This window comes from Ursus arctos, unplaced genomic scaffold (genome assembly GCF_023065955.2).
Source record: "Ursus arctos isolate Adak ecotype North America unplaced genomic scaffold, UrsArc2.0 scaffold_13, whole genome shotgun sequence".
NCBI classification, from domain to species: Eukaryota; Metazoa; Chordata; class Mammalia; order Carnivora; family Ursidae; genus Ursus; species Ursus arctos.
In genome coordinates this window covers 67,613,338-67,629,971 of record NW_026622797.1, presented here as the reverse complement: position 1 = coordinate 67,629,971, position 16,634 = coordinate 67,613,338, and the positions used below count along the sequence as shown (strand labels likewise).

Sequence of the window (16,634 nt, the reverse complement as noted above, 5' to 3'; positions counted from 1 at the left end):
AAAAAAATAAATAGCCCGCTCCAAAGGCAGCTCGACAGAAGGCAGAAAGGCAGCAACAATGAAGGCAAGAAACACAGTAAGGAAGCCACCCCAGTAATTAATGTGTGAGCTAAGGGTCAGAGTGACAAGGGTCATAGTGATAGGGATAATGAGGGGAGGCAGACTGAAGAGACATTTAAGGCATAATCTCCAATCGGAGGGGTCTGACTGTCAACACTGAGAGAAAAGACATAAAAGGGGTCTCTGGTTTCTGATGGGGTGACTAAGTGGGCAGCGGCACCATTTACTAGCTTAGGAAGTAGAGGAGTTTACATCAGTCTTATAGGCGAGGTAATGAGTACAGTTGGTGATGATGAGTTTAAGGCTCTTTTGGGACTTAAAAGTATTTGGAAAAAATAGCAAAGAGCTTCACGGAGAGGTGTGGCTGGACCTGCAGATTAAAAAATAATCAACACACAGTGAACTAAGGAAGAGGTCTGTGGTATAGATAAGATCACTAAGACTGGGCATGTAAAATAAGAGAACAAACTTAATAATGAAATCTGAGGAAAACCAACCTTTTGAGAATAAGTAAGGAAGGAAAATTATTTATAAAGAAGATTAAGAATAAACTGCCATGAGGTCAAGAAAACAAAGAGAACATGGAGTCATGTACAACAAAAAAAAGAGAAAGTTTCAAGATATGACAGTTTAACTTTTTAAATGTCACAGAAAAATTAGAAATGAAAGTCACTATTTGTTTAAGAGTGCATGGGGAGGACTCCAGATTGCAATGTAGTGAATGGAGATAAGTGAATTCAAGTATCAATCTTTCAAAAAATCAGCTGGGAAGAGGAAAGGGAAATATAAAACAAGAAGAAATGTGTGGGATTTTTTTTTTTTTGGCAGGGGGAGTATCATTCAATATGAGACTTAGATATGTTTACAGGCTGAGAAGGACCTGGGTTAAATCACAGAGGTTGACAATAATTGATAACAAGGATACAACTGAAATAAAGTTCTTAAAGAAGAGAAAAAATAGAGATCAACCTTGAACAGAAAAAGATACCCCTTAGAAATAAATGGCTATAATCATGAAACTATAAATTCCATTATCTCCATTGCTTTTTAAGAAAAGAGGCCTCAAAAATTACAAAGTCAGCTGCAGAGAATTTTTTGCACAACATGAACCTAAACCTACCATGTATATTTTCCTTCTTCTTTACATTTCAGACCAATTTAAGCAACAAATATTCTAACTGTAAATATGTTTCTCACCTAAACCATTACTGTTTTGCATTCTAATTTTTACCCTAGCAAGATACTTTTATGAATAGAAAATGTAAGAATAATTGCTAATGCACTGATCAAGTCATGTGATGAAATATAAACTAAGGAAGTACCACAGTTTTTTTAATATTCCTTGTTATTACAAATACATAAAGTTTCAGTCTTATTATACTTCAAAACATTAACAGATGACTGGAGTTTTAAAGTAAGATAATAGTTATAAAAACCTTCATCAAAGCAAATCTCTGCAGAAAAATATGGAAGATCACACATTTGTTCTTTAAAAAAAATTCCATTAACTACAAGTTTAGTATGATAGGTCTTCAATGTTTAAAAAAAGGAAGAACATTTTTCAGTTTTCCTTAGTTCATTATGAGAATGGGTCCACCTAGTGGCAAGTAAAGCAGAGTTTATATCTAAAGATGGCTCACTATTAACTATTTTAAGTCAACTTCTTATTAAAATTTGTCTTCATTTTCTAGGTAAGCTAATACAATAAATTTACACAGCATGTCAAAAAATATTAACACTAATATACGTATTAGGGGAAACCACAGTTCTTTAAAAATCAAGTTGAGAAGAAACAGGAGCACCTGGCTGGCTCAGTAGGTAGGGCATGCGACTCTTGATCTTGCGGTTTTAAGTTCAAGCCCCACGTTGGCGTAGAGATTACTTAAAAATAAAATCTTTCAAAAAAGAGAGAAAGAGAGAAGAAGCAATCTCCCCAGCAAAAGGAGAGAAAGATGAGCTATAACAATAGAAACATACATCCTGGATATATAAATATAAATTTGGAAGAGGTGATTTATAAAAGCTTAGTGGCAACCTATCTTTTCAAATAAAGCCTGATTTCAACATACATGGTTTCCTTTCTATCTCACTAGTCAGATAAATTAATTTTTAGGATCGAAAAAACTTATCTGATCAGTCTAAATCAGTGCTTCTTCCCAGAGGACATCTGGCAATGTCAGGAGACTTTTTTCATTGTCTCAACTGGTGGCGTGCTACTAGCATCGAGTGGGTAGAAGCCAGGGATGCTGTTAAACATACTACAAAGCACAGGAGAGCCCTCCGAAATAATTATCCAGCCCAAATTGTCAATAGTGCTGAGGTTGAAACACCCTGGTCTAAAAGAGCAGCAAAGATAAGAACAGAAAAAAGAAACTAACAATTATTAAGAACTTATTATATGCCAAGTTATCTTAAATATTTTTATTAAACAAAAAAAAAGTTTTTTACCAAAATAACATATGCTACTCATGAAAATACATATTCACAAATCTGTTACAATAGTCGTAATTGGAAACACCTAAAGTAATTAGAGGCATCAGTTATAAACCCAGTTATCATTTACCAAGAAATCAGCTGCTTCTCTTTTAACAAAGATTTTTTTTAAATTTCTCCCATCCACAAAATTCTTATTCTCAAGACAGTTACTTCTGCACATGCAAACGAATGCACTATAGTTCCGTAAGCTCTTATTTGTAATTATAATTTCAAAAAAAAAGTTCTAAAAAAATTAAGGTTTTGGTAAATCATTTGAGGACAAAACCTGATCTGAACTGATGTAACATTTATTTATAGGCTATTTTTCCCACTTAGTGTAAATGAATATTCATATGTTTAACTGCAGAAATGTTAATGTGTTTAATTACGGAATGGTCTCTTAACACCAAGGTTATCTCTAAACACTATTTTCTAAATAGGAACCACTAAAGGGAACCAATCTCCTTAGAGAAATAACTGATTCCAGGTCTGGAAAACATCATGTGCCAGAAACAAGGAAACCATCAAAGAGCAATGCGTGATACCAAAGAATACAGAAAACAACTTGAAGGGGCTCCCATTGCCCCAGGTTGGAGCAATTTGGACATTAAGAATAAATGTCAACTGCAACTGATTTAAATATGTCAACTATATAAAAATAATTCCAACAATACAACTGGACAATTTATAACAAGGGTCAACTTCTTTTCCTAAACCTGGTATTGTTAATCTTTCTAACAACACGACATCTATTTCTGAATGCTAAGACTTATTACCCTCCTTTGAATTCTTCAAGTACATTTAGCATTTACCCCTACAATGATTTCTCTCAAATGAGAAAACAGTTGTCACTCAAATAAAGGCCACAATGCTATTTTAGGCTGTGTATCTTCTGGTTGCACACCTAAATATATGTGTGTATATGTGTACTTGTTATATATATTCTTGTGAATGTGTAAATATATACGCACATATACATCACAATACTGTATGGCATATATTCCCATGTTCTTGTTCTTCTGTTAAAGAATAGTTGCATATGCTATAAATGACCTGCTTTAACAGATATGTAAGCTGTTTCCAGTTTTTATTACAAATAAAGCTTTGATGACATTCCTTTCACAGAAATCTTTATGTCCATCTCTACTTTCTTAAAATGAGTTCTTAGATGTAGTCTTGATAAGTCAAAGTATATAAACACTTATGAAGACCTTGAAAAATATCACCAAATTGTCCCTCCAGAGAAGTAGTACCAATTAACACTCTAATTAACAACGTATGAGTACACCCAATGTATCCAATCCTTAACATTCTAATTTTTTAAATCTTTGCCAATTTGATGGGGGGAAGTAACAACTATATTTTAATTGTATCTCTTGTTAAAAAATTAAAAAAATTTTTCATGTTTCTTGGCTACTTGTATTTTATTTTTTATAAGTTGCATTTTCATTGTTTTCCATATTTTGCCAGTTGGATTATAAAATCTCTTTTGTACATATATTTTTTTGTTTTCATTAAGTGACTGATTCAAGAAAGAGAGAGAGCAAGCAGGGAGAGGGAGAGAGAGAAGCAGACTCCTCACTGAGCACTGAGCCAGACGAAGGGCTCGATCTCACAACCCCGAGATCAGGACCTGAGCTGAAATCAAGAGTTGGACGCCAACCAACTGAGCCACCCAGGCATCCCTCTTTGTATATATTTTTTTATCTGTCATATGCTTCAAATATCTGTCCAAATTTGTCAAATAATCCTTTTGCTCTGTTTCTGTTATGTTTTATAGTACAGAAATTCTTTTTCATTCTCACGAGTTAATCTAGAAATCACGGCAGCAACAACTTAGAGATCTGAACTTTGAAGTCAGAAAACGGATTGAAAATCTGACTTAAACACTGATTAGATGTGTGACCATGGGCAAACTACTTAATTTCTCTGAAACTTAGTTTTCTTATCTGTAAAATGGGGATAACACCACACACTACATAGTTGTTATGAGGATTATACTCATTCATTTCTTCATTCATTCATTTACAGTTTCCCAACATGTCTCCCAAGCAAAGAATAAGCACTCATTAATAGGAGCAGGTACTATTATCACTAACAGAGAACACATTTTAATTTTTGACAGCAGCTCTCAAATTTAAGTGTTCATAAAAAGTCACCTAAGACCCTTGTTTTTAAGAAAAAACTGAATTCCTAGGGTTCTACCCCAGAGTTTTTTATTATATAGGTCCAGGATGAGGCCCTAAAACATTTCTAATAAGCATCCTCAGATCATTCTGAAGCAAGCAGTCCAGGGACACTCCTAAAGAAATATTTATGAATTCTGCCTTTGGTGATATAATTGAAATATCCTACCCTACCCCAGAATTAAATAAATATCGACCTGTATTTTCTCCCATATGCTTATGAGTCCTTTTAAAAATATTTAATCCATCAGGAAACTACTGTAGTTTCCATTACTATACCTTATGCTTTAATAACTGGTAAGGACAATCTCCTCATTATTTTTGTTTTTCAAAATATTCTTACTCATAACATTGCCTGTTTCATTTGCCAAACAATTTTTTTCGGTCCTCAATATATGTTAATTATGTAGAGGCAGTAAATTTTACAAATAAAAGAAATCAACTTCATAGTAATTCTTCCAAAGTCTCATTGGGATTTTGCTTAGAATTACACTAAAAATTGAAATTAATTTGGAAACAAATGTCCCCCCTTTCTTCAAGTCTTTTTTAATATCCAAGTATATTTTCTTCATAAAGACCTCCTACACTTCTTAATAAACTTTATTCCTTGGTATTTTATATTTTTGTTACAGAAAAGAGAAGTGGCTTAAAGTCCGAACTTACAACTCAGATTGCTTAGGATATGATCTAAGCTCTAACCATTACTAGCTGTGTGAATGACCCTGAGCAAATCACTTAACCTTTCCAAGCTTCAGTTTCTCATCATAAAATGGGGGTGGCAATAAAGTCTACGTTAAGAGAATTGTTGTAAGAACAAAATGAGATAATGAATGTAAAATGGTTTACTGAGTGACTAACACAGAGGAAATGCTCCATTAATGTTAACTAGTATTATTAATAAGATTAATAAGACCATCTTCTAATTTTATTTTCTATTTACTGTTTATTTACAAGAAAGTTGCTGATGTTTTCTTATTTACCTGTGTTCAAATATATCCCCTGAACTTTCTTACTATTCCTAATAGTTTTTCAGTTAATTCTCTGAATAGGGAAAATATCAGATGCCTAAAACTTTAAAAACAAGAAATCACAGAAGAAAATATATTGACAACAAAAAAGTTTTAAAACATTACCCCCAAAATTAAAAGGCAAATGAAATGGAAAAACTTTACAGTAGTACAAACAAGAAGTTAATTTATGGCTTCTAGCTATCAGGAGAAAAAACTACTCAATAAGCTATGCTAAAACAAATGGTTGCTTATAAAGAAAACATTTAAATTAGATCCTCATTTCAAACCATATGTCAATATAAATATCAGAAAGAACAAAGAATCAAAGCTAAAAATCAAACCTTAAAAATTCTAGATGACCAGTCCTAGTAGCACTATTCATAATAGGAAAAAAAACAAACTGAAAACAAGCCAAAAGTCTTTTTAAGTAATTGTCAGGCTTTTTCAATTGAGTACATTTAGTATATTGTTTAGTATACTTAGTATACTGTTTGTTTAGTATATTGTTTATTGCCTGCCTTCCTCCCACATCCCTTCCCCCCCTGCTCCCAGTCCACCCTAAAATATAAGCTCCAGGAGAGCAGGGATTTTTTTTGTTTTCTCCACTGATGTGTTCCAAGAGCCTGTACCTTGCAAAGAGTAGCAATCAATAAATATCTGCTGAAATAGTTGTCCCTCAACAGGAGAATGGATAAACTATAGGGTACTCGTGGTGGAATACTATACAGCAGCAAAAAATGAACCACAGTTACACAGATCACCATGGATCACTCTCAAAAACATAATACTGAGTGAAAAGAGTTTCGCAATACATATGGTATAAAATGCAAAATTATAAAAAATAAATATGTAGTGTTTAAGGTAAAGTTTCCCAGCAGTATACCTGAAGAGGGGGAATTAGGGCTTTATCTTAAAAAATACAAAAATTACAAAAATACATTTCATAGTTCACAAAAGTTAGTTTATCACTCTAATCACTTTTCTTAGTGATTACTTAAAAAAGAAAAGAAAAAAAAAAAACTTCCATATCACCTCACTTGCTAAAAAGAAAATGGAAACACAAACACAAAATAAAATATTTAAACAGCGGTAAAGTAAAGCCAGACATACCTATAAGTTCGGGTGGGTTTCTTTCATTAAACCGCTCACACAGACGAATGAATGTCTCCGTATTCTCAGTTGTAGGGCACTCACCATGGCTAGTAATATGGAAACATTTTTTTTTAAAGAAGAAATTGCAAATTTCAGCAAAAGGTTTCAATACTAAAGAATCTTAATACGTGACTTACCCTTTACACTGAAGTTTTATATATTTGATTCCTTCTTTTTCTATGTCATTTCTGTCATAAAACCTTGAAGTATTTGTCAAATCCACTAACAAGCCCATTTTAACCTTAAAAAAAAAAAAAGAAAAGAAAAAGAGAAAAGAGATTTACTAGTAACTGAATTTGTTCCAAAACAAACTGATGAAATGGCAATACTCCAGTTCACCCATCTACACTGAGGGAGATTTTATGTTCACTCTACCAATGAACTATTGATAACAAAAGCATCACTTACTCAAGTCTTACTCAAGGTACTAGAACTTAGAAGGCACTAAATGAAATAAATTAACCCTCAAACTGATGACAGAACTAGAACATAAGCAAAACTTACTCCACTTCAACATCACAGAAGTCTACCTAAAAAAGCAAACATGGATGCAGTTTTCTGCAACCACCACCCCACCTATGATTTATCAGACAACAGGATAGAGCAAGAGTAGCATCTATGTGAAATACACCCCAACCCCCAGCCACACATCAACCCAGCATTCCAAGCTGCTATCTCTACAACACATGCTAAGCAGTTAAATTCTAAAGTGAGTACTATATAAGGTAAAAAGTACGTACAGTCAAAATTCTCTTATAAACCCCTTAAATAATCAATAAAGAACAGTACGCATGGCCATAAAGACTTAATCCCATCTCTTAGCCAGTTTTTCTTCCTGCACTGGAACAAAAAAATCACTATTTCTTCTGTTGAGCATTAACTGATGTAATTGGCTTGTGATCAGGAGCCAAGTGGTTCAAAAAATCTTTAACAACTAGAATCACATTCAGACTAGTAAGAAAGTCTCACTAAGATACGCATACCCAAACTGAGCCACGTAAAAGAACAGTTAATTCATACATCCTCTACCCCATTCTGAAGCACGTATTCTCTGGGAAGAATGACAAGAGAAACAATCTGCACTTTTTAAATTGTTATTTTTCTCTCTTTTATTGTTATCACTTTTATTGAGTATCTAGTGTTGGATGTGCCTAAAGGAGACTGGTTTACATAATGATTTCATTCCACTGTTAGAGGGGAAATAATGGCAAAGACATTTATATTTCACGTACAACAAAACTGACAAAACTAACAAAACTGTGTGTTTCCAAAACATTAACTAGCCACCATAATGTGCTCCACTGATTTCTCCAGATTCCTTAGTTCAAGTGTGGATGAGATAGGTCTACCCATCACGTGAGCTCTCACTTATAGAAAATGTATTTTTGATGGCATTTTCTACAATCTGCCACCCCGCGGCCTACTTCTCTTCCCACACAGCTTCTGCAGTGATCTTAATTCCTTCAGAGAACATGTACTGTCAAACACAGAGAGTTAGATGTCATTAATACAGCTTTCTCAGTGAGTTAGAAGTAGAACCATGTTGTTTGCATCCAGGTCCAAAATAAGAAATGGATGAAAAGTGGGGATGGGAAAGAAAATAGGAGTTTTCTAAATACACTTTTTGTGGCAGCAGAAAATTGTAGAACAGGCTTAAGTTAATCAGTAAAGAAAGATAAAAGTCAAATAAATACATACATACATACATACACACACACATAGGAACACTTTAGCCAAGGAAACGGAGAAACTGTACTATATAACTTAACTGCTTGGAGCCCCATATATACATATGTGTGTATGTGTGTGTGTGTAATGTGTCTATATGGATAATGTGTTTGTATGTGAATCTGTCTGCATACACATACATACATACATATATTACATATACATATTTATTTTTCATAATAGTCCCCATTCATGAAGTAAGGATATAATAGTATCTACCCCATGGAGTTGTTGTGAGATTCAATAAAGGCCTAACTCTGCACCAAGCACTATACTACATGCTTTATAAGCACTAATTTTATTTACAGATGAGGAAACTGAAACAGGAAGAGATTATGTAACTAGCCCACAAAGCTGTGAGTCGCAAATTGGAAATCAAAGCCAGGCCATATGGCTTCTAAGCCAAACTCTTACCATACCAACAAGGAAATATTTAATGCTCTATAAAAGTTAACTAAGACTTTCAGTATCACTACTGATAACGAAAATAAAAGCTAAAAATTTACAAAAAATATAAGTAAATACTCAAAAAACTACACTAAGAAAAGGGATGAATAACAGGTTTTCAAAATTTAAGTGACAGTTTTTCTATCCCATGATAGAAACCCTTGCACATAATGAGTATTAATACTGGATGAATGAACTAAAATAGAGGAGTACAAACAGTAGTGTAACAAGTTGAATTAAGTCCCCAAAAAGATATGTTCAAGTCCTAACTCCTAGTACCTGTGAATGTGACCTTATTTGGAAATAGGGCTATAGGGTCTTTACAAATATAATCAAGTTAAGATGAGATCATACTGGATTAGGGTGTCCTTAAAAGACAGAAATTTGGACAGACACACACAGGGAGATGTTAACAACAAGAGAGATGACCCACAGACTGCAAGCCAAGGAATGCCAAGGATCACTGGCATTAACCAGACGCTAGCAGGAAAGAATGAAGGGAAAAGAGTCTCCCTCCAAGCCTCCAAAAGGAACCAACCTTTCCAACACCTTGATTTAGAACTTCCAGTTTCCAGAACTGAGAAAGAATACACGTCTTTGGTTTTAAGTCATCCAGTTTGTGGTAATTTGTTACAACAGCCCTAGGAAGCTAATTTAATCAGTATTATGTCAGGATAATACAAAAAAAATTACAGTTTCACTTAGGAAAATAGTTTGGCCCTTTCTTGTAAAATTAGCTATAAACACAGCAATCATACTCTCGAATATTTATCCCAGAAAAATGAAAACTGTTCATGAATGTTCACATAACCTTATTTGTTATTTAAGCATTCAATGGGAAAAGAATTAAATAAACTCTGATACATCTATACAAGTGAATACTATTCAACAATAAAAAGGAACAAACTTCTTGTGGAAACATAAACAAACAACTTGGATGGACCTCGAGGGCATTATGCTTAGTGAAAAAAGCCAATCCCGAAAGGCCACATACTGTTTTATTCCATTTATATATCATTCTCAAAATGACAAAATTACAGAGATGGAATTAGCAGGTGCCAGTATACAGGGATGCGGGTGGGTAGAGTCTGACTATAAAGGGGTAGCATGAGGGAGTTCCTCTGTGGAGATGAAACAGTTCTGTAACTAATACCACGGATCTATACATTGGATCAAACTACAGAGAACTATACACACATACACATAAATGAACACATATAAAAATTGGTAAAAACTAAACAAGGTCTGTAATCAATTCAAGAGTACTGTACAAATGTCAATTTCCTGCTTTGATATTGTACTACAATTATATAAGATTTCACCGTTGGGAAACAGCTGAGGGGAGGGTTCAGAGAATTCTATGTACAATTTTTGCAACTTCCTCTTGGTCAATAAATTATTTCAAAATAAGAAGTTTGGTTTTTTTTTAAGGCCACCTGAAGAACAAGAGAGGGGTAAAATATACTAAAACAATATCAAAAATGTTTTGTTTCTTACCTTCAGACTCTTTAGATAATTTGAGAGCATACTGGGATGGAATCGATTTTCTTCAGCAACTTGACTATCATATCTTGGTCCTAACATTGTCTTCAGAGGTAAGAATCTTCCTAAACAACATTAAGATGAGTAACAATTTTCATTAAAGAAAATGTTCCAGATTGAAACTATAATTAGCAATTCTCAAAATCACTTTCTTAAAACGTTTTAAATGGAACTTTTCATGATGTATTCTCAATCTAAACTACATTTTTAAAAGGCACCACCTTACAATTTTTAGGGACAACATAAATTCCAGAAACTGACAATCAAATATAATAGCACAAGAAAGGGGCGCCAGGGTGGGTCAGTCAGTTCAGCATTCGACTCTTGGTTTCAGCTCAGGTCATGATCTCAGGGTTCTAGGATCGTGGCCCATATGGGGCTCCAAGCTCAACAAGGAGTCTGCTTGAGATTCTTTCCCCCTCCTTCTCTCTCCCCTTCTGCTCCTCCCCAACTGCACGCTCACACTCTCTCTCTCTCTAAAATAAATAAATATGTATTTAAAAAAAGAATAGCAAAAGAAAAACTACCAGTGAATGAAACTTCAAAAAAAACTCTTAAGTTTGGGGTGCAGGTATGGACAAAATAGGTAAAAAGGATTAAGAGGTACAAACTTCCAGTTATAAAATAAATAAGTCACAGAGATGAAAAGTACAGCATAGGATAGAGTCAATAATATTGTAATAACATTGTACGGTAACAGATGGTAACTATACTTATTGTAATGAGCACTGTATAACGTACAAAACAGTCGAATCACTATGTTGTACACCTGAAACTACTATAACATCGTATGTTAAAAATACTTCTTTATTAAAAATTTTTAAGTAAAAATAAAAAAAATTTTTTTAATTGGCTAACAGTTTTTTAAAAACTAAGGTTTTAAACTACTACATTAAAAAGTTATTACCTTAAAGCCTTCAAAGATATAATACTAGAAAACTGATAATGGAGTGCATTAAATCAATCTTTGAAATTCCTAATTATACTTCTTTACTATGAGGTTGGAACTTTCTCATCTTATGCACTTTATCCTGCATTCCAGGATAGGGATCATGCTGAGAAGCATGCTAACCAAAATCATTCTTCAAACAACTATCAGTGATCATAATTTCAACAAGACTAACTAACCTTTTTGGCCTTTTTTTCCCCTGAATCATATATAAGCATAGGAGGAGTCACCCTATATAATCAATTTTAAAATCAACTATTTTAACTGACTTATAACTTAAAACACAATAATATCAGTAGGAATAAATATCTGCCTAAAATAACATGAGTGAAATCTTAACATCTATCCAGAGACTTTAACCTAAATTTCATAAAAACACAATTTTTTAAAGTTTCATGTTTTGGATGTGTGGGTGGTTCAGCCGGTTAAGTGTCTGCCTTCAGCTCAGGTCATGATCCCAGGGTCTTAGGATCGAGTCCCGCATCGGCCTCCCTCCTCAATAGGGAGTCTGCTTCTCCCTCAACCCCTCCCCCTGCTCCTGATCTCTCTCTCTTTCTCTCTCTCGCTCAGATAAATAAATAAAATTGTTAAATAAATACATAATGTTTTATGTTTTATGTACCAAATCACTCAAGATCACCAATCACCTCCACATTGCTAAATCCAATGGTCAATCTCAGTTCTTAAACAACTGGCCATTTTTTAATTCAAGATCACTTTTTAATTCAATTTAATTTTTAATTCTTGAATCACTTTTTTATTTGGCTTTTAGGACACTACATCCTCCTGGTTTTCCTATTTCTCTAACCTCTACTTCTCTCTTTTTTTTTTTAAAGCTTTTATTTATTTATTTGACAGAGAGAGAGACAGCCAGCGAAAGAGGGAACACAAGCAGAGTGAGTGGGAGAGGAAGAAGCAGGCTTCTAGCGGAGGAGCCTGATGCAGGGCTCGATCCCAGGACTCTGGGATCACGCCCTGAGCCGAAGGCAGACGCTTAATGACTGAGCCACCCAGGTGCCCCTCTAACCTCTACTTCTCAATCTCCTTTACTGGCTCCTCCTTATCTCCCTGACCCTTCAATGTTTTTCCCAGGGCTCTGTCCTTGGATCTCCTTTCTATCATAACTCACTCACCTGTGTCTCATCTGATCATGGAGCTTTAAAAGCCATGAATGTGCTGCTGACTCATAATGTGTATCTCCAGTCCAAACCTCTCCCTGAACTCTAGGCTCGGATACCAAACTGCCTACTTGGTTTAGTCTCTGCTTGATGTCTAACAGATGTCTCAGACCTGATCTCCAAACCTAGCTCTCAATATTCAAACTCTAAAAGGTGCTCCTCTCATGGTCTTCCTCATTTCAGCAAATGATTACCACTATTTTTTTTAGTAGCTCAGGCAAAGCCCTTTGGCGTTATCCTTGACCCCTCTCTTTTTCTCATAATCCATTTTCAATCCATCAGCAAATCCTCTTGGATCTATCTTCAAAATACACCTAGAATCTGACCATTTCACCCACTTCTCACCACCTCCACATCAACTCACATAAATTATCATACTTCATTCAGCTTATTTAACAAATATTTAAAGAGTACTTATTATGTACCAAGCACTGTTCTAGGTACACAGAACGCATCAGTGAAAAGAAAAAAACAGATAAAAATCCCCCCCTTCATAGAGCTTACACTCTATTAGGGAAAGATAAACCATAAACAAGAAACATAATAAACACGTAAATAATATGGTATGTTAGAAGATTCATCCCACTAGACCCTCTCTCCTTCTCACTGTTGTCTCAGAGGCCCAATCCTGTTTCCATCAGCTCCTCCAGGCCTCACTTTCCTTATCCAATGTCAGAGTCCACAGCTGTTCATCCCGGTCAGTCCCCACTAAATACTCTTAACCTCTCTGATCTCCATAGCATTCAGCCACACTTACCTGAGGAAAAAAAAAGACCTAAATAAACTCAACCACTTGACTTCTTTGGGCCTACACCTATGCAGCTCAGGGCTCCCAGAGAAAATCTCACCACATAGCAGATGGCTGACACTATAAACTATGTCTAAATCATCTCCCTAGCCCTAAGGACTAGCACAAAGTAAACTCTCAAATATTTGCGAGGTAAAATGACTCCAAAGTCACCATCCCCATCACAAAATTGTTTCATATTACATCCTTACAGTTAGTTCCAAGTAAGTTCTTCACACATAGTAAGCACAAGTTAATTTTATGTTGAATGATCTACCTTTAAGAAATGAGAATTTTGCTTTTTTCGAAGTGTTACCCTGAAATCTATCACTCATAAGGTGAAAAAAGAATTTTTCAGAAATAAAGCTTGGCCTTATCTCCAGGAGCTCTCCCGCACTGGAAGTCTGGTTTTATCAGAGGAGGTAACTTCACAGTAGAACAGACTATATATATAATTGGTATATATGTCAAACTATACACATACACACACACACACACACGTACACATATACACACCATCTCCTTTCTGATTCAGGAAAATTATGAACATCCAGTACTATTGAGATGTATACTAATGTTCACAGTGAGAAAATGTAAACAGCCATAACACATTTTCCTAACTATGCCAAATACCAAGGAAATTATACAATAAGCATGGATTACTTTTATAATCAGAAAAAAATAAGAGAAAGAAAATAGGAGGTAGAAAATGGAATGTGAATTATTCCTTATTTTTCACTAAAGCTTATAAGAATATAGCTAGTATTTCTTGCTCCACGTACTATAAAACATTGCTAACATGGCATTTCCAAAATACACAACATGGCATGAACACTTCTAGGACAGGAAGAGACAGAACTTTAAAGGAAATTTAGAGGAACTTATCAAGAATTTTACACTGTGTTCACTTTACTTTCTAATAAGCATCACAAGCCGAAGCAATATCGATTACCAGCAAAGATCCAGTTTGATTGTCAGGAGGCCTGGGGTTCTGTCCAGGGACCACAATTAATCAAATAGGTGAGGTTAGTATCTCACTGAACCACAATAGTTAAGAGTCTAATTTTTGGAGGCCAAAATATTCCAATACAATAATAAGGAAAAGCTTTATTCCTGGCCCTTAATTCCCAGCAGAGGGAGAAAAAAAGGCACACAACTCTATTTCTCAGAGAGGCACAAAGCTGCCTGAAAGCTAGCACCTTACCTGCTGCCAACTACCCCAAGTCAGTGCCACATTTAACAGTAAGTCAGTGTTCTGATCTCTGTCACTGCCAGCCTGCAGATTATATTACAATTCTGATATTTAAACCGTTTTTCTAACTCCAAATAAAAAATATTCACTTTGACAAGATCTTCTTTATGATCTTGTTTTTCTCACAAATCAGTGTAGCAGATAACTCTAATTAAAGAATCCAGGAAGCAAGCCCCAAGCTAGAAAAGAAGCCATACATCTGGGGCACCTCGGTGGCTCAGTCCATTAAGCATCTGCCTTCAACTCAGGTCATGATCCGAGGGTCCTGGGATGGAGCCCCTCAACAGGCTCCTTGCTCAGTGGGGAGCCTCCTATTCCCTCTGACCCTGCTCCCCCTGCTTGTGCCCTCATGTTCTCTCTCTCTCTCTCTGACAAATAAATAATAAATAAAACCTTAAAAAAAAAAAAAAAGCATACATCTAAGTTTAGAGGTTCCTTCGTAACTCCACAGAAGAAAACCAAATGTAAAAAAGAAAGGATTCACTACAAAGTTAGAGGTGGTAAGGGGAAAAAGTCAAAACGGCTGGAGAGTAATACCTACGAAGAAAAATGTAAAGAACTGTGATCAATTCATTTGAAGAAGTACAATGACTACCAAGAACAACTTTTTATTACAAGTGAAAATGCATATATAAAAACGGTTAGAGCAGGAGCACCTGGGTGGCACAGTAGGTTAAGCAGCCAACTCTTGATTTCAGCTCAGGTCATGACCTCAGGGTGGTGAGATTGAGCCCTGCATCAGGCTCTGTGCTCAGGAGGGAGTCAGAGGCTGCTTGAGATTCTCCCCCTCTCCTTCTGTCCCTCCCCCGCTTGTGTGCTCTCTTTCTAATAAATCTTTTTTTAAAATATGGTTAGAGCATGAAGAAAATTATTTCATTTTTCATTAAAGAAAGACACTTCCTCGCCCTAAGACTTACTTAGGTTGTCTTTCAGTATTATTTTTATCCCTCATTCATACAGCTCTATTGACTAAGGATTTTATGTAAAATGTGAAGAAAAGATGACAAAGTAGGACAATAAGGTAACCTGAATTTAAAAAGGACTCTTTCAACAATTTCAAATAACTAGTCAGACATAATATAGATATATACATAACAAGTAATCATAGTTCACTACAAAATCCTTTAATTTTTGTTGCAAAACACCTTCTAGGATAGCAGCAAGCTGTAGTTAGAACTTAAATCTTTCACGCTTCAAAGACACTGTTAAGAAAATGAAAAGGCAAACCACAGATGGGAGAAAAAAAATTTAAGCATATATCCAACACAGGGTTTGTATTTGCAATATATAAAGAAGTCCAACAATTCAACAATAAGATAAAAACCCAATTAAAAAATCAGTACAAGATTTGGACATTTCACAGAAGAAGATACGTGAACTGCCAAGAAGCTGACATACACCACAAACCACAATATTACTAAATACCTATTACAGTGGGTAAAATTAAGAAGACTGATCATACCAAGTGCTGGAGAGGATATGAAGCAAATAGGACTCTAGTACATTAACGGTGGGAATGTAAAATGTTATGACTTTGAAAAAGAGTGCATTTTTTTGAAAAGGTTAAACATACACCTACCAGAGGATCCATTCCTCTCCTAGAGATTTACACAAGAGAAATGAAAGTATATGTCCATACAAATTACTGTACATGAATGTTCATAGCAAGTTAATTTGTAATAGCCAAAAACTGCAAACAACCCAAATCACTATTAACAAGTGAGTGGATAAACAAACGTTGTGCATCCATTAACAATGGACTACTACTCAGCAATAAAAAGGGATGAACAAACACACAAGATCTTAGCTAAATCTCAAAAAAATAATGCTGAGCAAAAGAATACAGAGACCTCCCCCTCAAACAAGTG

At 35.0% G+C, this 16,634-nt stretch overlaps 1 protein-coding gene across 3 annotated transcripts in view; it reads right to left on the bottom strand.

Moving 5' to 3' along the window:
- The window catches only part of RNGTT (RNA guanylyltransferase and 5'-phosphatase), a 316,627-nt gene that overhangs the window by 286,058 nt on the left and 13,935 nt on the right, over window positions 1–16,634 (bottom strand). For all 3 annotated transcript variants that reach the window (XM_057311201.1, XM_026511830.4, XM_057311200.1), the window contains exons 2-4: window positions 10,556–10,665; window positions 7,021–7,124; window positions 6,842–6,930 (exon numbers count right to left, since the gene is read on the bottom strand). In XM_057311201.1, the coding sequence (XP_057167184.1) occupies window positions 6,842–6,930; window positions 7,021–7,124; window positions 10,556–10,642 (280 nt within the window). In that variant the 5' untranslated portion in view covers window positions 10,643–10,665. The remainder of the gene's footprint in view (window positions 1–6,841; window positions 6,931–7,020; window positions 7,125–10,555; window positions 10,666–16,634) is intronic.